Source organism: Hylobates moloch, unplaced genomic scaffold, assembly GCF_009828535.3.
Source record: "Hylobates moloch isolate HMO894 unplaced genomic scaffold, HMol_V3 SCAFFOLD_8, whole genome shotgun sequence".
In the NCBI taxonomy this organism is placed as follows: domain Eukaryota; kingdom Metazoa; phylum Chordata; class Mammalia; order Primates; family Hylobatidae; genus Hylobates; species Hylobates moloch.
In genome coordinates this window covers 71,802,822-71,829,150 of record NW_026652283.1, presented here as the reverse complement: position 1 = coordinate 71,829,150, position 26,329 = coordinate 71,802,822, and the positions used below count along the sequence as shown (strand labels likewise).

Below are 26,329 nucleotides of genomic sequence, written 5' to 3'. Positions count from 1 at the left end.
AATTGAGAAATGAGTGACTAGACTGAGTGATCAGGGAAGGCTTCTCTGAAGAAGTTCCACTTTAAGACAACATTGTCAAGGTAATTAATGCTAGCTGTTATAACAGCCCCAAAATCTCAGTAGCTTAATGGAATAAAAATTTTTCACTTGCACAAAATTTGACTTCACTTTTTAGGATTGCTTTTCTCCAAGCAGGGAGTAAGGGATCCAGGTTCTTTCTGTTGTGTAGCCCCAACAACTTGAAATTCTTTGCTTCTTGCTTGGGATGTTAGGGAAGAAAGAGTTTGGTAGATTGTGCAAAATGTTTTAAGAATCAGGCCTGGCTTTTAGCCAATGTTTAGTTGGCTAAAACTCTGTCACTTTGCCCAAACTACTGTTAGAGAGCCTGGGATCATGTATCTTCTTGTGTGCTGGAGAAGAAGACAAGGGTTTGGTGAGAACATTGCTTTTGCCATAGGCAGAAAAGTCACTGAAATAACAATGTAAAGATTTAGGGGAGGCTGGGCGTGGTGGCTCACACCTGTAATCCCAGCACTTTGGGAGGCTGAGGTGGGCGGATCACGAGGTCAGGAGATCGAGACCATCCTGGCTAACATGGTGAAACCCCGTCTCTACTAAAAAATACAAAAAATTAGCCCAGCATGGTGGCGGGTGCCTGTAGTCCCAGGTACTCGGGAAGCTGAGGTAGGAGAATGGCGTGAACCCGGGAGGCAGAGCTTGGAGTGAGCCAAGATCGTGCAGTCCAGCCTGGGTGACAAAGCGAGACTCCATCTAAAAATGAAAAAAAAAAAAAGATTTAGGGGAAAATCTGGAGAGAGAGCTTCTAGACAGAGGGAACAGCAAATGTAAAGACCCTCAGGAAGGAACATGAAGAAGCTGAGTACGACTGGAATGCAGGGGCTGAGGGGAGAGTGGTAGATGAGATTGGAGAGGCAGCAGATGTAAGCTCATAGCAAACTTCATAGGCTTTGGTGAGAACTTTGGATTTCATCATGGGTTTGAGGGGATGCCATTGAAAGGTTTGAGTAGGGAAGTGACTTGATATGATTTATATTTGAAAAAATTAGTAGTTGCTACATAAAGTGGACTATGGTGGGGAGTATGACTGGAAGTAGGGAGACAAGAAGCCATTTTAGTGGGCTAGGTGAGAGAAATTGTTGTGATCCATACTAATGTGGTAGTTGTGAAGGTGGCAGAAAGTACTTGGATGCCAAATATATTTTGAAAGTAAAGCTGATAGAAATTGTTGATATAATTATAAATCCTATGCTTAGGTACTGGATGATTGGTGATACCATTTACTGAGACCGGTACTGGGGAAGGAGCAGTTAGAGGTGGAAGTCAAGAATTTTAAGTATGTTAAGTTTGATATGGCTATTAGGCATTCAAGTGGAGAAGTCAAGTGGACAATCAAATATCTGGGTCTGGAGTTTAGGAGAGAGGTTGAAACTGGAAGTTTAATTTGTGGTGCTACTACCTAGAGAGAAATAAAGAGGAAAGAAAACAGAGTGAGGTACCAAGTTCTGGGCCATCTCTAACATTACAGGCTGAAAGAGAAAGAGGAACCAGTACTTGAAAAGGAAGAAGAGTAGCTGGCCAGTAAAATAGGAGAAATTGTAGGGATAGTGGTGTCCCAAAACTCAAGCAAAGAAAGTTTTTAAAGAAGGGGATGTAACAGTTAATTACAGGGGCTAAGAGAGCCAAGAGATGCTGATTCAGATAAAGAGTGAGAAATTACCTTTGGAATTGACCATCAGAACTTGTTAGTGACATTCATGAAAGTTCTTTCATTGGAGTGGTGATGGCAAAAGCCAACTGAAGTGGATTCAGGGAAGTAATAATAGAGGAGGAAGTGAAGAAAATGATTTCAGGGTGATCCCTATACATGGGAACAGAGAAATGGAGTAGCTACAGGAGTCAAGAAAGAGTTTTATTTTTGGATGGGAAATATTGCACCAGGTTTACATGTTTACATGCTAATGGAAACATCTTAAAATACTTAATTACTTCCTGACTAATTGGAAGCAGTATGTGTTATATTCTAAAGTACATTAAAAGGATAACAAGAAACATGAGTTTTTAACCATTATGGAACTGTTTTCATACATAAAATGAGGGCTAGTCTAGGTGAGCTCAAACTCTGACGTTCTGAAATTCTGTAATTATCTACTGTGTACTTCTCTTGGCCTCTCCAACAACTTTTTTCACCTACTATAGTAGGCAACTTTATTGGTTGTTAATACTAATAGAGGCTGCAGACAGTCATTAACAATGTCACATGTACCCCAAAGTCCCAAAGCTGCTTATTGGCATTGGAATGTGGAGTCTAGTACTTCAAAAATTCATGTCTGCCAAAGCCTACACATAAGCTGCTACCATGGTCAGAGGAAAAATGGACCCTGTCTCCCTTCTGCTTTCCACATCTGAAGCAAGTGCATCTTATTGGCAGAATCTAAATTATATCCAGAGCTCTGGTGGCAAAATAGTTTGAGTGATATAGGTTTCAGGCTTCCATCCTTTGCTACACAGAGGAAGAGCACAGGAGTCAGGAATAGATCATTGCCAGTAGGTAATCCCACACAGCTAGTATAATTAACTTAATGAAAAATTAGATTAAAATTCTTGCCCTAAATGCCTTTTTTTGGCCTTATCATTAGATGGAATTTGTCATGTTTTTCTTTCCTAGTCATTAAATGAATAGAGCATTTACCATGGAAGGGGTGCTTGATATTCTTTAATCTTAAAGGAATTCCAATGCAAGAAAAAGAATTTTGTTTTAATTTTACTGTCTTTGTTCATTTGGAGATGTGTAGTTTAAAGTCTTCTTTCATTCTGCGCTATTTTGGGTACATTTCTTTCTGTAGGGAGCTTAGATATGCTCAGAAATGTGAGAATCTTAGCTACTATAGAAGGGAATGATGGGGAAGAATCTATATTTGTCAGTAGTAAAGAAGTTCCTGGTTAGAGGAAGGAGAAGAATTATTCTGCTTTTATGCTGTTGTCAATGCCAAAGCATATCAAGATTTAAAAAAAAATTCTGTTTCTTAGTATAAAGAGCCTGTAACTGCTCTCCTTTTTCTTTTCTCATTTCAACCTTTTTTCTTCCAGTTACCTCTTTCAGTTGCTAAGAGTATCCCAAACTCTTATAAAATATTCTGTAATTTTAGTGAACTGACATTTCTTTGAAATATCTGTTGTATCTAAGCGTTATGTCTTTGATTTGACTTGTCCTATTTCATAGTTCTACCCTCTTCCTAGACTTTGAGTTTTTAGAAAAGGTAAAGGGGAAAATTAATGAATATCTTTCAAAATGAAGGCAAAATAAGGACATTTTCACATAGAGAAAACCAAGGGAATTTGTCTCCAGAAGACCGGTGCTATAAGAAATGCTAAAGATGTTTTTTAAAAGACTTGGGTAAATGATACCAGATAGAACCCCAGATTAGCAGGAAGGAAGAGCATCAGAATGGGCAAATATTTGAGTAAAAAGAACAGGCGTTTTTTTTTTTAATTTTTTTATTATACTTTAGGTTTTAGGGTACATGTGCACAATGTGCAGGTTTGTTACGTATGTATCCATGTGCCATGTTGTTTTGCTGCACCCATTAACTCGTCATGTAGCATTAGGTATATCTCCTAATGCTGTCCCTCCCCCCTCCCCCCACCCCACAACAGTCCCCGGAGTGTGATGTTCCCCTTCCTGTGTCCATGAGTTCTCATTGTTCAATTCCCACCTATGAGTGAGAACATGCGGTGTTTGGTTTTTTGTCCTTGCGATAGTTTACTGAGAATGATGTTTTCCAGTTTCATCCATGTCCCTACAAAGGACACGAACTCATCATTTTTTATGGCTGCATAGTATTCCATGGTGTATATGTGCCACATTTTCTTAATCCAGTCTATCGTTGTTGGACATTTGGGTTTGTTCCAAGTCTTTGCTATTGTGAATAGTGCTGCAATAAACATACGTGTGCATGTGTCTTTATAGCAGCATGACTTATAGTCCTTTGGGTATATACCCAGTAATGCGATGGCTGGGTCAAATGGTATTTCTAGTTCGAGATCCCTGAGGAATCACCACACTGACTTCCACAATGGTTGAACTAGTTTACAGTCCCACCAACAGTGTAAAAGTGTTCCTATTTCTCCACATCCTCTCCAGCACCTGTTGTTTCCTGACTTTTTAATGATGGCCATTCTAACTGGTGTGAGATGGTATCTCACTGTGGTTTTGATTTGCATTTCTCTGATGGCCAGTGATGATGAGCATTTTTTCATGTGTTTTTTGGCTGCATAAATGTCTTCTTTTGAAAAGTGTCTGTTCATGTCCTTTGCCCACTTGTTGATGGGGTCGTTTGTTTTTTTCTTGTAAATTTGTTTGAGTTCATTGTAGATTCTGGAAGAACAGGCGTTTTGTAAAAGAAACTATATTTATCTTGTGTGTGTGTATTTAAATGTCTTTAAAAGACTATTGTCTTTTTAAAGCAATAATAATAGCAGTTTATTATGGGGTTTATTGCTTATATAGAAGTAAAATATAAGACAATAAGAACACAAAGTGGGGAGGGATAAATGGAATTGTACTCTTAATAAAGTTTTTATGTTGTTCAAATAATATTTCAAGATCGACTGTGGTAACATATCAAAGTATAATCTCTAGAGCAACTACTAAAAGCTAACATAAAGAAGTACAGCTAGAGCCAGGCACGGTGGCTTGTGCCTGTAATCTCAGCTACTAGGGAGGCTGTGGCAGGAAGATTGCTTGAGTCCAGGAGTTTGAGAAGCTGCGGTGAGCTATGATCACATCATTGCTCTCCTGCCTGGGCAACAAAGCAAGACCCTGTGTCTTAAAAAGAAAGGAAAAAATATAGCTAAAAAGACAATGTAAGAAATAAAAATCGAATACTAAAAAATATGCAGTTCAGTGAAAAGAAGACAGGAAAAGAGAAACACATAAAGAACAAATAGAATAAATTAAAAATGCATACCAAGATGATAGACTTAAATCCAACCATATTAGTAGTTAAATTCAGTGGGCTAAACACATCAATTAAAAGGAAGAAATTTTCAAACTAGATTTTTTTAAAAAGGGAAGATCCAACTATATATTGTTTATAAGAAATAACATTTTAAATATGAAGACACTGACAGATGGAAAATAAAGGTGAAAAAGGATGTATGCCATGCAAACATGAAGCATTAAAAAGCTGGCATGGCTATATTAATCAGAAAAAGTAGACTTCCAAACAAAGGTTATTCTAAGAGACAACAAAAGAAATTTTTTATTGATAAAAGAAGCATACAAAGAAGATAAAACAATTCTAAATGTGTAGGCCCCTAATAACAAAGCTTCAATGTACACAAAGCAAAAAGTGACAGAACTTGAGAAAAAGATCTACAGCATAACTGGAGATTTTAACATCCTCTCATTTCTGTGTAAATGCCTCTCACATTTTTGTCAATTATGATCTTTTGCTAAACTCACACAGCTGAAAATGCAAAAGCTCATGACTAGTTTTTCAGAGCTTCCTTAGTTAATTGGTATAAATCTTGGATAGGTAAATGGAATATCTATTTTCTGATTGCCTGATCTCTCTGTAACTTGGCTTTTCCTAAGGCATACCCATTCCTTTCTGAGACTAGGGAAAGAAGTCTGGCTTCTTTCAAACTTCTTTGCTCATTTCATATGGGCCAAAGTAGCACAAATCATTTAAAATTCACCAGCTAATCTGTTCATTTTAAACCTTATATTTATCAACTAGCTATAATTTAGTTTTGGTTTTATTTACTACTTACTGGATAACTATGCCAGTAAGTGTAGTATTTTATTATTCAACTGTGTTCTTCTTTTCATTTTATTGGTGATTTTTTTCATTTGTTGTTAAACAAAACATTTATTGAACACCTGCAATATACAAGACCCACGTTAGATTTTTATAAAATAAGATCCTTGATTTGTTACAGAGCCAGAAGTGGGAACCCCTATATTCATCTCTGCATATTGGTTCCATCCACCAAACAAAATTGTTTCCTTTTCTTTTCTCCCTTAAACTTCTGTTTTACCTCCTGTTTTAGCACTTATATGCATACATGCTTCTGTTTTAGCACTTATCACATTGTATTGTTTTCCTATATCTGTCTTCCCAGTTAAACTGTGAGCTTCTTAAAGGCAGAAGTCAAATATTTAATTTTGTAGCTTGGGCGCATGTAGGTGCTTTGATTACTGAAAGATGGATATATGGACACAGTAATGAACAAATGATTAAAAAATTATTTAAACCGTTGTTTGACAGGGTAAGATTACGTTCTAATGTAATAGAACTTGGTAATATGCCCTTGAACTCTGATACCCTGACAAACCTCTTCTGAAAATCAGCTTACGTAACTACCAGGGAGAATAAAAAGGCATAGTGCAAAGCAAATGCTATGTGAAAGACAGGTTTCCAGTGTAGCATATGTGGGCCACTAATGGGTGTAGATTGAACTGTTCTCTTGCCAAGAGTCATCAGTAAGAACTCTTTAATGATGGCTTAGTTCATAGATGTATTTTGGCATGAAGATCTGTGTTTAACTCAGTAAACAATAGGATCTACTTTCATTATGGACTTTTCATACTTCTTAGGAACTTGTCATTGGGAAGATAATTATTTTAGACAAGCATACATTGTTATATGTTCAGTAACACTTACATGGCTTGGTCATAAAATTTGTGGTGCTTGGACTAAGCTTTTGGGCTTTTTCTTTAAACTTAATGGAAAGCGCCTTAAATGCCTTAATCTCCATAATACACTTCTCCCAGACCAGAATGGACCTAAAGAGTTCTAATATCTGTCAGTGTTTAATTATTTGAACTGAATATGTCAGAAATCTTAGCAATGGAAGTTTAACAAATGTAAGTATAGAATGAACCAGTATAGGAAGATTTCATATAATTTCATGATACAGTATTAAACTTTGTTTTTTTTAATATTCCAGGGTGCTCTGGAACAGGGCTCAAATTCTCAGCTGATGGCTGTTCAATACACAGAAACCACTAGTATCAGGTAAGACAGTGCAGAAGCTCTTGGCCAGGGAATTTAAAATAGCTGGTATTTTAAGAAAGTTGAAATTCACACTTCCTTTTCACCTTAAATTTGTTCTCATCTATGAGTTTTATATTAGTCATATACTCTGATATATATATATATAACATATACTACTGAGCAGTTGGAATAAAGCCAGATAATTCCAAAAGTTCAACTCTCCCAAATCCCTTAAATACAAATTTAGTCAGAATGCTGTTCCATCATAATTTTGATGAAAATCTTGAATACCCATAGCTTTCTTGCCCTTGATTTGCATCTGTTTCATGAACCTAGGGAAGGGAAAGTTATTTTTTGAGTGCTCTGTGCCAGGTGTCCTGCTGAGTGTTCTACATGCATTTTATCTTTAAATCCACGTAATAACTAAAAGTATATTTTATATATAGGAAAACTGGTCAAATCATTTATTTTTTTTTGTAATTTTCAGAGTCATAAGACCTAGTGGCAGACTCAGAATTCAGATCCTAGCTCTTTTACTTACAATGCATTTTTCACTACACAATAATACTTAAGATTTTGAAAGATTTCAAAGAGAATGCTGTATCTACAGGTTTAAATGTCTTCAAAGGGAAATATAATAATGGGAAGCAATATGGTGTCATGGTTAAGATGCTAGCTTTATTTGCCCTGTTGGGCAGAGTTAAAATCATAACTCTACCTCTTACTTTGTGGGCTCAAGCAGATTACATGCAATTGAAGTTTCCTCATCTACAAAATGCTGGCTGCACAGAGTTGATATAATGGTTAAATTAGATAATATATTTAGAGCACTTAGCATGGTACATAAGTGCCCCCCAAAATGGTAAATGATAATGATGCGACGTTATTTACAACAGTATCACCAAAGTGAAATTTGAGAATCTCAGCTTCTATCTGTAGCTCTACCACACATTTGCAGTTCACTTATACGAATTTAACATTTACTTACAATATACTGTGTGCCAGTGTTCTAGGCACTGAGAAAAAAATATAGATAGATAGATAGTAAAAATGTAAGTCGAAAGCTATTTTATTCATTATACTAATAACTGAGAATTCCTATTAAATAGCAATGAGCAGCATATCAGCATCATGAATGTTTAAAATCCTGAGATTGTATTATCCTGTTGAAATTGATAATTCAAATATATTTAAATAATAACTAATAATTCTCTGCTAACCAGAATATATCATTCAATTACATTTATTTTAAAAATGTATCAATTTTTGGATGCATGGTTATGATGGCATGGTATTTCTTCATTAGTTAAAATGTTTTAGTGAATTACAGCCAATTTTCATTATTTGTGGATTCCATATTTGCTAATTCACCTATTAAAATCTGCTAAAATGTGTTTGTAACCCCTAATATTAGCAGTGCTTTTGTCATCATTCGCAAACATGCGTGGATGCTCCCTGGTGAGGTTGAACAAGGCAGTGTTCTGCCCTCTAGTCTCAGCTATATAAACAAGGTCCTTTTCACAGTCCACATTTTTCATATTTTTGTGCTTTTTGTTGGTAATTTTGCTGTTTGAAATGGCCCTGAGTCATATTGCTGAATTGCTGTCTAGTGTTGCTAAGCCCAAGCGGGCTGTGATGTGCTGTGTGGAGAAGCTGTGTGTGTTAGATAAGTTTCATTCAGGCATGATTTATAGTGCAGTTGGCTGTGAGTTCAAGTTAGTGAATGAATACTATATGTTAAAGAAGGTGTCTCTAAACAGAAACACATAAATAAAGTTATATATTTATCACTTAACAGAAATACTGTAACCAGAGGCTTGCAGGAACCTGGCCCTGTATTTCCCCTAGGAGAACAGTTTAGGATTCACTAATTCTTGCTGGCAGTGACTTTTTAGAACACAACTATCACAAAATAGCAAGAAGCAACTATATATTCAAAATATCGTAATCAGAAATGGCCTAGTGAACAAATGGAGTTATTTCAAAGGAAGTTCTTATGACTCATTTATTACTTCAATTTAGATCAGTCTTTTTCTCCTGTTAATTTAATAATATTTGATTGATACATACAAGTTCTCTCTTTGAGGAAAAAATGAAGCATTACAGGATCCCTTTAACTCTTCGAGATATTGGTCCTAAACACTAGAAAATCCTGAACACATTAAGAACTCTATTAGAATCATTTGACTGTATCTTTTGGGGCATGTTGTGGTTTGAGTATTATCATTTTAGTTTTTAATTTTAGTAAGGCACTTACGTGGTACTTTTAATATCAATGACTAGCAGTTGTTGAGTGACTCCCACGGGACAGGATCCATGCTTGGCACTTTACATATATAACATCTCCAATAACAGTCCTACAAGGTTTGTGTGGTTATCCTCTTTTTATTGAGGAGGAAACAGTTTGTTCATGGAGGGCGATTTCCCCGAGTGCCCACTTGAGAAGTGAAGCAGGAATTCTAAACCAAGTCTGTTTGTTTTCAAATCCTAAGCTTTTTCCACCTTTTACACAGCCTCGTAGGCAAGCATACCTTCATATATTCGACATAGTGGTGAAAAATCATTTTTCCTCAGATTTAATTTGTATTACTAAAAAATTAAAAATCATTCAAACCTATGCAGAAATCTCTCTATTTTCTGATACTTTCATTATTTTTACATGCTTTGCAATGTACTTGACCATCTAGTACATTTTAGAGCCTTGATTCAGAAATCAGAATTTTAGCATTAGTGAATGGGTTCTTATAAAATATCTTGATCCTTGGGCTTTACAAAGTATTGTTATAAAAATTACTGCCAAAGTGCAACTAATATTTTGGTTGAGAGAGATTCTTAGAATTCAGACATAGCCTTAGAATGGGAAGTATTTTGGGAAAGCATGAAACTTTTTATTTTAGTAATACCTTATATTTTTTTTACTTTAGCAGGAACTCAGGGAGTGAGCTACAAGTGTATTATGCTTCACCCAGAAGTTATCAAGACTTTTTTGAAGCCATCCGCAGAAGGGGAGACACATTTTATGTTGTGTCATTTCGAAGGGTAAGTTCATCTTGAAAGAATAGAGCAAATATTTTTGAGTGCTTGCCGTACACAAGACATTGGGCTGAATATTGTGGAAAATACAAAGATGTGAGAAATAGGAAGCAATATAAAATAAATTATGTGAGTGGAACAGTCTAAGTACTGTAATACATGCTTTACTTTGAGCTGTTGAGTATTTTTAATAAAAGATGAACATGGAATTGGTGTCAGACTATGAGTTTATATTTAGGAAATATAAACTACTTGTTGATTTTTATTGTTTGTAATCCTGATAGCCATGCTGTTTATAACAAAAGGAAAAGTAAAAACATAAAAATATTCTATTTAGGCTTTTCCTATTTAGGCTTTTAAACCAATTCCCATTTGGTTATTGAGAAATAGACTTCTGAAATGTAGGTTTGAGATGGATCATGGGCTGATTATTAATTGTGGAATGTTTGGATCTATGTTCCTAAGAATCTCTATTCCTCTTTTATCTCTTCTTAAACATTTGTTTGGTGAAGAATGTGTTGGATAATCAGTTAGCTTAAGTAAAAGTAAATGTTTATACTAGCACTTTTGAATGTTATGAATGTTAGGCTAAATGGAAAAAATGCATAGCTATATTTCATCTACTTTTTCTATAAAATGAAAATATTTTCTTCATAGAATTGCCTTGTGAATATCTCTGTTAGAGTGCTGTAGGTTAACCCAGGAACACATGAATGAATTAGAATTCCTCAGTGGTGGTTTCTATCCCAAGCTGTTTTTTGTTTCTTTCTCTCTTTTTTTAAACAAGAGAAGGGACCTCACTATGTTGCCCAGGGTGGACTCAAACCCCTGGGCTCGAGTGATACTGAGTAGCTGGCTTTCTTTTTTTCTTTCTTTCTTTTTTTTTTTTTTTTTTTAAGAATACACTGGTTGTGGTTAGAAGTAAGTACAGTTGACCCTTGAACAACACAAGTTTGAATGAAGCAGGTCCATTTATATGTGGATTTTTCTCAACCTCAGCAGGATGCCAAACCCACTTATATGCAGGGCCAACTTTTCACACATGTAGATTCCACAGGGCTAACTGTGGGACTTGAGTATGTACTGATTTGGAGTTATACAGGTGGCTCTGTAACCAGTCCTCCACATATATAAAGGGACAAGTGTCTATACTAACAATAGAATGAGCAAATTCATTCTCTGATTATTACCACTCACTATCACTGAAATTCTCAGTTAACTAGTTAATTCTTTTCCTAAGGTATAAATATCTAGCAGCTCAGGTTTTTAGGACCAGAGAACCTTGATACTTGAAAAATAGGGAGATCAAACATCTTATATATTTTCAGTTATTAATCAAAAATGCTAAGAGATTTGGAACACTTTAGCCATAGTGTCTCATGATCACTGCCTTTTCACAAAATTCCGTGTTCACCTTACTCTATCAGACATAACTGGTATGTTTCTATACAGCACCAGCCTCAAAGTTTCTTTTCAGCAGCAAGGGGGCAGCTGAGAACAATGTTTCCTGCAAGGCTCCAACTGTACTAATATATGAAAACAAAGTATTTCCTTACTATTGATGCAATTACGTTCAAAGTAGGAGAAAAAAAGTAAACATTTAAGAATAAGATTCAGTACTTTGAAGAAGAAACCTGCTGGGTGTTAAAATGATTGTGTTGAAGTGTATTTTATGGAAGTTACTGTAGAAGAATGTTTTTAACACTCAAATAGACAGTTTTTCTGAGGTTCAGGATAATTACTGTATTATTTGATCAAAAGAGTATAACAGATATTACAAGTAACGCTTGTCAAGCCATGGATTGAAGTCATGGTTAGTAATGTTTTTCTAAGGGAAGAGAACAAGTATTTTTTATAGAGAAAACACTCCTAGCTTTTTTTTTTTTTCTTTTGAGATGGAGTCTCTCTCTGTTGCCCAGGCTGGAGTGCAGTGGCGCCATCTTGGCTCACTACAACCTCCGCCTCTCAGCTTCAAGCGATTCTCTTGCCTCAGCCTCCTGAGTAGCTGGGACTATAGCCGCATGCCACCATGCCTGGCTAATTTTTGTATTTTTAGTTCAGACGGGGTTTCACCATGTTGGCCGGGATGGTCTCGATCCCCTGACCTCATGATCCACCCGCCTCGGCCTCCCAGAGTGTTGGGATTACAGGCATGAGCCACCGTGCCCGACCAGTCCTAGCTTTAAAGGGACTGTATTTTTTATAAAAGACAATGAATGGCGGTTTGAAATACATATATGTATTGCATTTTTTTGCATTTGTAAAAAGTGATTTCTCATTAATTTGCTATAAAAGTGCTGTTAGAAAATTACTGATTTCCACTCCCCCCCAGTCCCTTGATGTTCACTCAGGAAGACCGTTAGGACTGTCTCTCACACAAATACTATTAGGAGTATGTCTAACATTCTGTTTGGATTTTTCATTTTCAAATTACTGATTTATCACATTTTGGTGTTTTATATCAAGGAAAAGTAAAGATAAACCTGAACCAAATGAGATAATCGTAGTTAGACAACATCCTTTTTATTTTTTCTTGTTTTGTTTCAATAGTAGGGAAAAGGAAGTTAATTTTATCTTGATGACTGTAAACTATGTTATGGGACAGGAATTTAGTTCTTAAATACCTGGATTGTTCTTTTTGCTCTTGCTGAAATGAAAATGAAATAATAAATTACCTCATGCTTAGTGTTTTCTTTCATCTTTCAATATAAAATATTCTAACAGTTTCATTAAAAAGGTGAGTGGCATCATTTCTTGTGCAGAAGGATGTAGACTTTTTCTCCCACTTAGGTTCTTAATTTTATTGGCAGAAATTATTGTAATTGATACTACATTGGAAATTCAGAAGAAGATTCCAGAGCCCCAGGTTTTGGCTTAGCATGAACCAGACATTTATAACGAAGCCAATAAGCAAGCCATGTTATTTTATTTTATGAATGGACATGTAGTTAACAAAATATTTTAATATCTAAAAATGTAGAAGTAGCCATTGACTGTTTAGTACTGTTATTGAAGCCACTCTCTGCCAAACTTACCCTCCCTCACACCCTGCATTCCTGTACCTTTTAATCTCTTTACAGTTGAGCTGTTGAAATTATTTTCTCTAAAGCAGACACACTCTTGGATAACTACTGAGTTCCTGTTATAGCTCAGCAAGAAAAAATGCTTATGATCCCAGCAGTCCAGACAAAGGTCCAAAGTGCTTCTGTTATTTTGACTCTCCTTAAAGAGTTTTTACCACCAACATAGTAACCTATTCTGCTTTCTTTGCTTAGTTCCGGTTATTTGTAGGTTATTTTCCTGTAAATACTTTGCCGTTTTCTCCTCTCTTTGATTTGTTTTAGTATGATTTGGAGAGGGAGATTGGGGAATAACTTTTTCTCAAACTTCCAAGTCACTTTGAGTGTAGAATAACTGATACATTAATAAGAAAAAATCCAATTAAGTTTAATGCTTTTTTTGTTGTTTTAAGAGACAGAGTCTCTATTGCCCAGGATGGAGTACAGTGGTACGATTATAGTTTACTTCAGCCTCCAACTCCTGAGCTCAAACAGTTCTGCGTCAGCCTCCAGAGTATCTGGGACTACAGGAGAGCGCCACCACACCCAGCTAATTTTTATTTATTTTTTGTAGAAATGGAGGTCTCACTTTGTTACCTAGGCTGGTCTTGAACTCCTGGGCTCAATAATGCTTATTTTAAAAATGCTTTTGTATGATAGTCTATTTAGGGAGGGAGGGAGGAGGTTGAATAAATAATATAACAAAATGAATTCAAGAGCTAAGACAGAAACAAATACTCAGGAAAGCTCAAATAAAGTTAATAAGAAGTTTTTAAAAGGACAGAAAAGAAACATTGAGAAGAAAGGTTGGGAAATGATATTAATTTATTGTTTCAATACACATTTAAATACCATCCTTACATGTTGCTGTCTCGTCCGCTAATATATAGGGAAAGAATTTCTTCCTGGGGCAGTTTTTCATTAAAAACATGTTCTCTTTGAATCAGATGGCTATGAATGTCAGTTTGCCATATTATCTCTGCTTGTTTAATATTTTTTCTTTTGCAAATGAGATGGATGCCGACTTTGGGAACATTTTTTATTTCTATTACATTTTCTGTTTTCATTACCTGTCTCAAATTGTAAGTAAACACGTAAAGTGTCTTTTCATCAGTTTCAAATAAATACATAATATTACAGAAGAACCTGAGCTATAGCCATATGAGTGCCTGAGAGATGTCTCTTTCTCCTCTCTTTCCAAGTGTTTTATATATTCTAGCAATAGTACCATATTTGGGTATTTACCACTTACTGGTCCCTTATAAAAATTATTAACACTATCATATATATGGCATGGATTACAAGGGTAACATTAAGTAATAGGGACTTATTGTAAGATATGTGAGATTAAAGAAGCACAGGAAACTGGGTCAGAATCCAAATAATCCCTCTGTGCTTGTGCTTCATCAGGTGGAATGTATACTAGTCTTCATGGAGAATTGGAATAGTGGTTTATTGTATTTCTGATTTGACAGCAGCTCCAGTGATTCCACTTTCCTCTTTTTTTACACATTACTGATTCATACTCCTCAAACACAAAGATCTGATTGGGTAGTTCTGGTCACCATCTCTTATGCAGAGAATTACTATGGCAGCTTTGGCTTATGATCCACAGTTATTCATTTGTGACAAGAGAAATAGGGTTGGCTTCATTATTCTCTTGCTTTATAAGCCAGCAACTTTATGTAGAAGGAAAAACCTGGGGCCACTCTTCTGAGAAAATGACCGTGGCAGGCACTGGGAGCTTCATAAACTACTATACCACACAACCTGTTTTGTTTTTTTTTTAATTATTCTTTTTTCCCCCGTTCTTGGTAAGTGTGCGTTAAATTCTTTCTTGTATTGGTTCCTAATTGTTTGATCTAAAAGGCTCATCTTCTCATCTACATGATAAGCCTTTTGAAGGCAGGAAATATTGTATGCTTTTGTGACCACCCCTGACACTCAGCGATGCCTACCACTGAGTGCTTATTGAACAGAATGGTTTCAGACGTGATCCGTTGAGAGAAGTCCCGGTGATGGAAGTTTGTTGTTTTTCATAATCATTTAAAAGGTATTTTTTTACATTGTTTTGCTTAAAGAAATTGGGATCTATTTTACTGATCTAAGAAGTAATATAAGCTGTGCTGAACGCCAGTAGAAAGTCTAGTGAGAGATGATCTCTGTTTTTTCCATTTATGATTTGCACTAGCCAGATATCATCAGCTTATTCTTGTCTCTGAATCTAAGCTGTAGAGCTAAATAATTCACCTGAGTGTAGTGTTTAACAGCTTTCTATGTCAGTAAGTAGAACTTTGAGGTACTTGCATCTTCATTTAAAATATTTGTTGGCAGCATTTTGGAGTAGATTGTTGTTAGACCTCATTGATTTCTTCTTTGGAAAAGGGATGAGTTCTACTATTTGTACAGATTCAAGCAGTAGGAGCCAGAAACTTGAAACTTTGGAAACACTGTAGGAAATACTGTGATTATTGCAAAAAAAAAAAAAGGTTGACTAGTGATGTTATTTGTTCAAAATGTTTGCCAGAGGTTTAGTCCCACGGATGGGCATAAAAATGAATTTCAAAAATAGCAATGATATTTTCTAACTTAATACCTAGATTAATACCTACCACATGAAGAATGGCATATTTTCTTAATGCCTGTTATTTATTTCTTAGAAATTTATATTTAGTTTATATGCATATATAAAAATTCTATATACAATTATATGTATATATATATAATCTTCAGAGGCAGGAGGAATTTCTTTAGTATCAAAGGAAATTAGTTTATAAAGTCTACTTCAAAAGGGTACAGCTCCTTTGTTTCTGAGACCTCAAGACTTGAGCGTACACATAGATCTTGGAGTTTGGCCATTTTCTTATCTCCACTTTCATGGCCTTTCAGCCAAGTTCTAGCTGGAAAAAAATGTGAATAGATGAGTTTGGAAAGATACTTGCATTTTAGAAAAGGGTCTTATCTCGTAAGAGAGATGTTTTAAAAAACCTTCTTTTAGAAGGCTTTTTAAAATTAATTTTTAACTTTAAAATGTATTCTCATTCAGGTCTACAGCACATTATAAAAAATAGAGCAGAGTTGACTGAGTACCCTAGGTTAATAAACTTAACCTAGATTTATTTAATCATTATACCAACAATGTTCTTTTTGTATGTCCATTTTCTATTTCACTTTATTATATACAAATATTAACACTTCAATGTATACTACCTTTGTAGTTTACAAATCTCTTTCACATACATAATCTTAGCAATTCCTTACATATAGTCACATAAGTATTCTTAGTCCTATTTTATGGCTGAAAAAGCTGAAGCAAAGAGAGATTAAGTAGCTTATCTAAGGACACAAAAATGGTAAGCATTAGAACTAGGACAATAATTGATGGATTCTAATTGAATACAGTGATTTTTTTTTTCTTTACATTGTGGTGCTTTTTTCTTTATATCTGGCACTTTTAGTTATATTATAGCATATGTAAATAAAAAATTAATCTAACCCTCCAAAATCAAGATATTTCATTGAAAAATCTGGACAGTTTTGGCAGATTCATTACACAACTTCAAAAATTTTTTGTTTGTTAATTACCTGATTATGTTTGTTTGTTAATTACCTGTTAATTATAATTGTAGATTAAGTACTTTATTAGATTATGCTTTCATAATGCTGGAGAATAACTTAATGGTTTGAAATATTATAATATAGCTTCAGATTTCAAGTCAGGGAATAGAATAAATAGGCCTTGAAAGTTTCTGGTTTCTTTTTAAAACAGTATCGGAAATTTTCAACATAGTAGAAAAGAAATGTCTTTGCTTTGTCTTAAAAAGGAAGTAGTTTAGCAAAAATAGAAGCTGTTTTAATTATTGGTATTCTAGAGCTTCTCATTGAAAAGAGTGGGATTTTGTGTGTGTAAACACATTTTATTATGGATTCTGTATATGGCATGCTAGATCTTTGAGATCAGAAGCATTTGATCTCAAACTCCTTGTTAAATGTGAGTTACTGTTGTGTGGTTTTAGAGGATTTAACTATTTGTTCTTTGTCTCTATAACATTGCTAGCTAACATAAAAACTTTTTTTTACTTACACTTTTCAATCACAAAGAGTCTAAAATAACTTGCTTTATGTTTGAGAAATGATTGTTCAGTAGTCTGTAACTAGACTTGTATATAGCCACAAACAGAGAACTTACAACTCAAGAATAATATGAAGTCTTCAAAATTCTCAGAATGGTGGGCAGATCCATCTGAGTCATGATAATTTTTCAGCGGTTCTTATTTGTTTGCTGTATTTGGTAGTCTTATTATTGTGAAATTTTTTTCATATGCACTTGTTTAATCTCCTCTTTTTAGGTTGTATGCTTTCTCTGGGCAGGGATAAAGTCTATTCATTCTGTTTTGTCTTTTACAAGATCTATTGCAATGCATTGCAGGCTGGGCAGAGTAACTCCCAGATAAATGTTGACTACTCAGACCACTAACTGTTTATTTGTGCTGTTTACCCTTATTTTTTATGTCCTACTCTTCAAAAGATTACTAGAGGTGGGGTTTGCAGAAACAAAGGAGGACGTTTTTCTCAATGAACGTTTAAAATTACTTTGGTGACTTGGATAGCAATGAAAATTTTAAGGATATATAGTCAGCTTTGGTGTGGGTGGACTTTTAGCTGTGGAATAGAATAATTCCTGAAAGACTTGTAAAGTTACATTGAAAAAAGGCAGGAATTAGGGTGGGAGGTGGGAGAGGAGCAGAAAAAATAACTATTGAGTAACTAGGCTTACTATCTGGGTGACAAAATAATCTGTACAACAAAGCCCCATGACATGAGTTTACCTATAAAACAAACATGCACATGTACCCCTGAACTTAAAATAAAAATTAAAAAAAGAAAAAAGGTAGGATTTAATGATTGATGGCTTAAAGTTCTCATCAAATTTTTTGTAATGAGGGAAGAAAATATTTCCCCAAAGCAGAACTGCATTCCCCCCCCAAAAAAATTTCTTCACATCATGAATATGTGAGGAAAAAATGTATTTTAAACAACTCATAGATACAGACCCTAGGGACCTGCATTCTAGCCCCAATTTTGCCACTCAGTGACATCTGCTATGTGACTTTAGACAAATCACTTAGTCCCTCTCATCTTCAATTTCCTTATATGTTAAGTGATAAAGTTAGTGTAGATTTGCTTTTTTCCTTCTGGGTCCAGAAATCTATAGTTTTTTTTCTGTATGTTTGTGTGTGTGTGCTCACTTTCCTCTTAGAAAGCTGTAGTATTGCTTTAAACTCTTTGAAGTTACTAAGTGATTCAATCTAGTGGAGTCAGTATATTTTAAGAGTTTTGAAAAACAACCATAACAAAAACAACAAAATGTGAAGTTACAAGGTGGGGCTATACATTAATGAGTTTGTTTTTTGAATAGCCGGCAGTTGTTTAATTTATTTAATAACACTTATACAGTACACAATACAACAATCTTTAATCTTTATAATTGAGATGGGTGTAGTTATCATCATTTTACAGATGAAGAACCTGAGGCAGTCGTGTCCATTGTGAACTCCAATAAGAAAGATTAAAAAGAAGGAAGAAAAAGTCAGCTGTAGAAATGAAAAAACAAATTTATCCATTGTGACATAGTTTAGAAATGGCAGAGTCAGAATTTAACCAAGTCTGGCTCCAGAGTCTGTGTTCTTGATCATTTCCCTCTATTGCCTGTTTAAGATATCCAAATATCAGATCTTTGAAGGTGGTCAACTTGGAGTTTAATTACATTCATCTCTTTTTTCAAAACATATTTTGAGTTGTTTCAGGATCATTTTCCAGAGACCAAGACAAAGCCCTGTGGAAAACCAAGCCACAGTTACTCAAAGTAATAGTGTGGGAGGAACAAGAGCTAGCAGGGAAACACAGAGGAAATTATTAGAAATATAGGAGAATTGGAAGAGTACAGATGAAGGAAAATGAATCAACTTGTTTATGTTATTTTAGAACATAGAGGTCAAGGAAGAAGAGTTCAGAAAAGGAGGCTGTCAGTGGTATCAGATGTTATAGAGCTCCCTGAGAATGAGAAATGAAAGAAACTCATTTGTCTTGTGTAAACATAAAAATCATTGGTAACTTGAGATTACGTTTATTGTAGAGTAATCAGAACAGAATCCAGAGTAGAGATAGAAGAGAATGGGAAAGAAAAACAATGGTTTGGTAAATCTGACACTGGAAGGAAGTGGAGATAGTCTAGATACAGATAAGGAGAAGAGAACTAAGAGTGTGTGTGTATGTGTTTGTGTTAAGGACAGGAGAGATATAGAGATAGGGTATAAGGTAAATAGGGACTATTGTAGTTAGTTTATATACATATAAGAATAGAGTATATATTTTATGTTTTATGCTTGACAGGTGTTCTAAAGGAAAACAAACAAGTCATTGTTCCTCCTCTATATTGTTTTCTGTTTAAAGTAAAAGCATGGAGAAAGTTGAACAGTTTTTGTTTATTTGCAGTAGGACTACAGAAAAGAACAATAAAAGAGTGTATGGAATTAAAACCAGATTTTTGAAAAATAAAATCATATTTAATGATTTAATTTTAATATCTCCTTGAGATATCAAAAGTCTTTTGAATCTTAAATATGGAGCTGGTTTTTAATAATGGTAAAGAGTTTTCAAAATGTTAAAGTTGATAGAACTATTTCTCATTTAACTTATATGTAAATGGTTTTATAATTTTTTCTCATATTAAGTTAGAAAACTAGCAAAGTAACCTACATAAAATTTGGTACAACCTTTCTTATGATGTCGCAAAACTTAATTATGGAGGAAGCAATTATTATAATTAGGAAAAATTGATGACTTATGATCTGACTCAGGATCAAGGTCTGAAACACTCATGTCATTTCCTCCCCTCTCCTATATAGTATACAGTGATTTGTTCATTTTGGACTGTTAATATTTTAACTTTTGACACCATCAGCAAATCTAAACACTGACAGTTGGTGTTTTCCTGAAAAATCTTAAGGCTAATAATTGTGTGATATTTATTTCAACACATTGCTGCTAGTCTTCTATAAAGATCTCATTATGGGTAGGCTTTGAGGAGATATCCAATTCATAATATGGGCATCACACTGGAAGCCTGCAAGATGGATGATTGGCTGAGAGTAGGAGTATAGTATCTAACTAGATAATAATTATGTGATTGTTTAATGTCTGTTTCCCCTGGCAGGCTATAAGTACCCTGAGCGCAAGAACAGCGCATGACCCTGTTCCCAATACATGGTATATCAGGCATGTGGCAGGTATTCAATAAACATTGAATGAATAAACCAACAAATTAACTAGATACCAAATCCATCAGTTTGACACTATATTCTAAATTAGTTTATATAGTCATCGTAAAGTGATAAAGAAATTGTGATAGTCCAGTTTACTGAGTATTGTTATCAGGACCATCTGTGTCTCATGTTTAAGTCTAGCAATTAGTCTTTGAAAATGAGTGAATTCAAATGCATTTTTAAAAGTCTGCCATTTTGCATGAGGGAAATTATATACCTAGTAAGAATTTCTCTGTGTTTCAAAGTCGAAACAGTGATCTTGGTAATACGTGGACAGAAAGGATTATTTTTCAATTAGGGTGCTAAACAGATTGTGCTATCATTTTAACCTCTGGAATGAATAAGCCCCAGACTGAATAAGCTCCTTATGGATAAGATGCCTGTTATATTGTGTCTGTGATGTCCTAGAAGGATGAGAGTATCCCCTGCATAGTGCTTATTTCTTGTATGGAATGAATTTAAGATAAGCTTGCGAAATTGTTAATTCTGACGTAGGCTATCTTTTGAATAATTTATTTGGAGTCATCTCTGTCTGATTATAATATGCCCTAAAATAAATCTTGAAAAATTAAACTAAAATATATCATACAGAATAAACAGTTTATGTGTAACGGTTAACAGTAACATGTAAACTTATTCAGATTACATTTTACAGCTATTTCTTTTCTGATTCTATTTTTTATTGAATAGAAGTTCAATAACTTTTATTCTGTTAAGAATGAGTCTGTCTTGGAGAGGGTCAGTGTCACATATTTACTTTGAAGTTCCTTAAAGAGGTTAGTTGAATTCTCCCCCCAAAATGTGCTTTGAATTAGCAGCTTTTGAATATCTATTCTAGTAGAGGTAGGAGCAATGTGAACTAGAGAGAATGATATACAGTAAAAATAATAATTTTTCTTTGACTTTAGAATGAGGATAATCTAAGCCACAGCCATGTAGGCAGACATTTTCTGATGTATGTATATGTTTGCATGTCAGTCTATCTATCCATCCCTTTGTTTTCTATATATTTGACCCTAACCTTTCAGGCTCCTATTTTGCCATCAGGTCCAAAACCAAACTGAGCGATAAGAGAGTGGAAATCCTTAAATCAGTGGTTCTCAAACTTTTTGGTTTCCAAATTCCTTTATATTTTCAAAGAAACATTAATGAGAAGAGTAGCATTTTTTTTTAACATTGAGAAAAACCTCTTTAATAACTGGCTTAATAGAAACCAGATAGATTCTTATATCTGTTCTTTTTGGTCAAAATATATGAAGAAAATCCAGCCTCACACGGAGCTGTAGTTGTAAAGGAAGGACTATTTTAAAAGCCTTTCAGATAATTGTGGGTATTCTTTGATGCTACACCAAAATGCAACAAGAGGTAGTTTTTTAAAGGTTAGTTGCAACGTGGAAGCCAAATCTGTGAATTTTAGTACTCTGAAATTAAAATCCATTGGTTGATCTTGCACTTTGAATGGATCTTTTACCTATGCAAGGTTTTGTTACATCATACACTGGTCATTTGAAAATACTGGTTCACTGAGTTATGCAGATCTTCCAAATGTTGACACATTTTATTATATATTAAAATGTCACATTCTTTAATACTATCACAAATCTTATCAGAAAAGTCTTGTAAGCAGTTCATGGTAGCAGATACGAGTTTTCCAAAATTCTAGTTTTCACTTGAAGGTTCAAATTTTATCATTGTCAAAAATATGTCAGTTTTCCTTGAAGTGGTAGATTCACTTAATTTATTTTCAAGAACATATCTGTCAGATACCCAAGGCTAAACAACTATAGTTTATCAGTTAGTCTTTCAAGTAAAAATGGTGTTCCATGATGAAAGTAGCTAGTGCAGCTCACAACTCAGTTGCACAAGTGGTTTTCCTCTAGACAACAATTGTACTTTGATATGCAGCAGAAATGCTTTATTTGTATTTCCCATTTTGTCATACAGAATATTAAAAAGACATCTACTCAAGGGTCAAGATTTCATAAAATTAATAACTTTTATTGCTTCATCAAAGACTTCCTTCAGTTACATTGACTGTGTGTGGTATGTGCATGTATATGAACATGGGGCAGTAATACAATGAACTATATAATACAGTTTGGTGTTGCTGTCTTAATTCATGCTAGGGCACCATCATTGCTTTTGCATCATCAGTGTAAATATCAACACAGTTGTTTCAAGATAAATGATGAGATTTAGGAAAGTTATTCAACACTGAATATTTCAGTACTGTTAGTGTTTGTTGCCAAGCATTCCTATAAAAGGTCTTTGTTGTTGATTACTTGAGCTCATACTGAATACATATAAGCAAAACATAAAGTCTATAGATTCTTCCACTTGTAAAACAAAAGCACAATTCTGTAGTTGAGATATTAACTCAGCCTTCATATTTGCAACTAAGTGTAATTTGATGAATTAACATATGGTTGGAAAGTGCCATGATTTCTTATACTGACTTTTCAGGAGGCATTGAGCAAGGTCGATTATCCACAATTTTATTAGTCTCTCAGCTATTGTATGCACTTTTTCAGTCATTGCATTATATTAATAACTTATAATGTAGGATACTACCGTAGTCTTTTCACTTCCAGTATGAAAAGCTGTAACAGAGTTTTTTTTTTAGAGGATTCTCACATCTATGTTTAAAATATCCAGTTCCTTTTTCTTTGAACTCTACATGATTGGTCTCAGAATGACATCACAACTTAATTGGCACCATTATAGTATTTGAAAGATTTTGTTGCATAAGAGAGAAGAAGATAGATTATTCATACCTCTGAAACAAGAGAAAGATGGCTTTCAATGTATGGTCATTTTTTATTAACAATTTTGACTAGTTTCTTTGCTAGATTCCACCTTTCCATGAGTCATAAAATTCTCAAATATATCAGTTTTATCTTTTTCTGTATCTTATATGTAGACAATATAGTTGTGGGTTAAGGAGGCAAGTTTTCTCATCTCCTGTCTTTTAAGCCAACAATTCATTCTTAAATATAAGAAAAGTATGTAATAGGCTTTTATATGAAATATTAAAATTTAAGAAGTTTTAGATAAAAGATTAAGAAAACTTTTCCAAAATATTTAAAAATAGCATTATAAAACAAAACAAAGTATACATTCTTCTTTGTTGTATTTATATAGAAGTTTTAGTAGTGGAGTCCATATAACTAAGTTCCATAATAATGTGTTTCATAACTTTCTCCATTATTCTACTACTAGATCATAGAAGGCTTGTTTCTCTTAAGGTTTAGTTTTTCATGCACTCAGAAAATAGTTTTTCAGGAAGTATGTACTGAGTATTCTGAGGATATGCAAGGAGCATGGGTTCCAGTGATAAATAATACATAGTCTCTGTGCTCAGGGAACTTATAGTTTAGTTGGTGCTAACCAGATAAATTAGCAAAATAATTGACAGGTATAATAAGTATTATGATGAAAACACACAATGGACTCAGAGAATAACAAGGATGCTCTCCTGAGACAGCGACATTTGGCTGATATCTCAAACATGGGGGGAATTCAAGGATTCCAGGCAGAGGAAAGAGCATATAAAGGCAGTTGAGTAAGGCAGGAAAGAGCTTTATTTGAGGCACTGAAAGAAAACCAATGTGACAGGAAACTAGTGAATGGGATGGGGGATGAGTAATGAAAATGAGGTTTGGGAGATTGGAAGGGGCTAGATCTACAAAGCCTTAGGAGCTATAGTAAGTAGTTTGGGTTTTATTCTGAGGGCCAGTGAAGGGATTTAGGCAGCAGAATAACATGAATGATTTAGTTCATAGAAGATATTCAATGCTACATGGACAGTGCATTAGAGAGAGACCTATTAACAGTAGAAGCAGAGAGAGCAGAGATACCAATTAGAAGACTTTTTTAGTAGCTCTGGCAAAATGATGATGGCAGCGAAGTGATGAATGGATTCTAAATACATTTTGTGGATAGATTTAGTGAGAATTGGAGATATATTAGATGTGTTCAGATTTCTGTCTTGAATTACTAGGTAGAAAGGACTACCATTTACTAAGATAAAAATATTTGGGGGGCAAGGTAATATGTTTGGTATAAATGTGGAGAGTTATTTTTGGACACATTTAAATTTGAAATGTCTGTGAGACATTCAAGGGAATGTGTGCAATTGGCTCTATGAATCTGGGACTCAAGAGAGGATAGATCTGAGCTAAGAAGAGGAATTAAGAATTGTCAGCTTATACACATTTATTTATTTATTTAGAGGCAGAGTCTTATTCCATCTTCCAGGCTGGAGTGCAATGGTGTGATCTCAGCCCGCTGCAACCTCTGCCTCCTGGGTTCAAATGATCCTCCTGCTTCAGCCTCCTGAGAAGCTGGGATTACAAGTGTGTGCCACCACCTGACTAATTTTTGTATGTTTTAGTAGAGAGAGCGTTTCACCATGTTGGCCAGTCTGGTCTCGAACTCCCAACCTCAAGTGATCCACCCACCTCAGTCTCCCAAAGTGTTGTGATTACAGGCATGAGCCATCACACCCGGTCAGCTTATACACATTATCTCATGGATTTACATGGGAATAATGGAATCATCAAGAAGAGAGTATATAGAGCGAGGAGGGTTCAGGACCAAATTAGATTTTGAATTGGAGACGGATAAGAGCAGCAAAGGAGACTAAATAGGAGCAGTCAGCAAATAGGGAGAAAACCAAGAGAAGAGACTTTTGAAGAGGGAAGGAGTGGTTTATTCTTGAATACTGTTGAGACATTAGATAAGATGAAGAATTGGTTTTCACTGGATATGTCAACATGAAAGTCACTGATATATTTGACAAGAGCCTTTTAGTGATGACATGAAAGTAAAAGTTAAAGATGGATTAAGTAGTAAGGAAATGAGAACAGCATAACTATTTAAAAATGTTTGCCTATAAAAGAAAATAGAGAAAAGTTAGGGTTTTGTCTTATTTTCAAACTCCAGATATCAATTATATATTTTAAAGGAATGAACTCATAGATAGGAGGAAACCATTGTTAAAAGAGAAGTCAAGTCCTTGAGAAGGGGCAAAAGGGTGGAATTCAGATAACAGGTGGAAGGATGGCCCTTTGCTAGTAAGGCAGGACATTATGGTAGAGGCAAGATGAGTTCATTGATAGGACCTTAGGTTCCAGGAAGATAAAGAGAAGACAGTTTCTGTTTTCCCAGTGAAGGACATCTCAACTGATGTCAGCAGCTGAAAGTAAGGATATTAGAGGAGGTGTAGGAGATTTAAGCAGAGAGGCACAAGTATGAAGTAGTTGTCCTGGCCAGTGGGATAGTGAGCCTACCAGAGACATTTGGATTGTGAGGCCTTGGTGGGGTGTCAGTATGCAGTATGCTTTAAAGTCAAATCGCTACAACAAAATGCCAGGTGTAGAGTTACAGTTGATTAATAAGACACAGCCCCTGTACTCAGGGAGTTTGTAATCTAGAGAATGAAAGACATATAGTTAATTACAATATGGTGTGATGGTTGTGATGAACAAGGTAAATATAGGGTGTCGTAAGAGCACACATTAACCAATCTTGGAGGGGCTGTCCTATGCAAGGAGGTCTTCATGGAGACCTAACAGCTAAGCTAAGACCTGCCTGTTCTGCAAGTACCTTACTTAAAGCTATTACATAATAGCTCCTGGGGATGAAAATATTCTAGAAGGTATGATAGTCACACTGTATTATTATATCTTTATGCAGCAGCTTTTATTTCTGCTGACATCATCAGGCATCTTTGAAATTTCTTTTTTTTTTTTTAACACTTTGAAATGCTGTGAAGAAAAGTATCATCCCTCTTCTCTTCCCTAACACCTTTCTTCAGTTCTAGCTGTTGGCAGCTAGATGCAACTTAATAATACTATTTTGTTTTCATTTGGCATGTCATTCATCATTT

General features: G+C 34.8%; 1 protein-coding gene across 3 annotated transcripts in view; it reads left to right on the top strand.

Annotated features, from left to right (window-relative positions):
- The window catches only part of ATF6 (activating transcription factor 6), a 226,788-nt gene that overhangs the window by 94,680 nt on the left and 105,779 nt on the right, over window positions 1–26,329 (top strand). For 2 of the 3 annotated variants that reach the window (XM_032161151.2, XM_032161153.2), the window contains exons 13-14: window positions 6,976–7,043; window positions 9,947–10,061. In XM_032161151.2, coding sequence (XP_032017042.1) covers window positions 6,976–7,043; window positions 9,947–10,061 — 183 coding nt within the window. Of the gene's footprint in view, window positions 1–6,975; window positions 7,044–9,946; window positions 10,062–13,135; window positions 13,300–26,329 lie in introns of those variants that run through there. The other variant, XM_058442280.1, reaches the window with a different exon arrangement.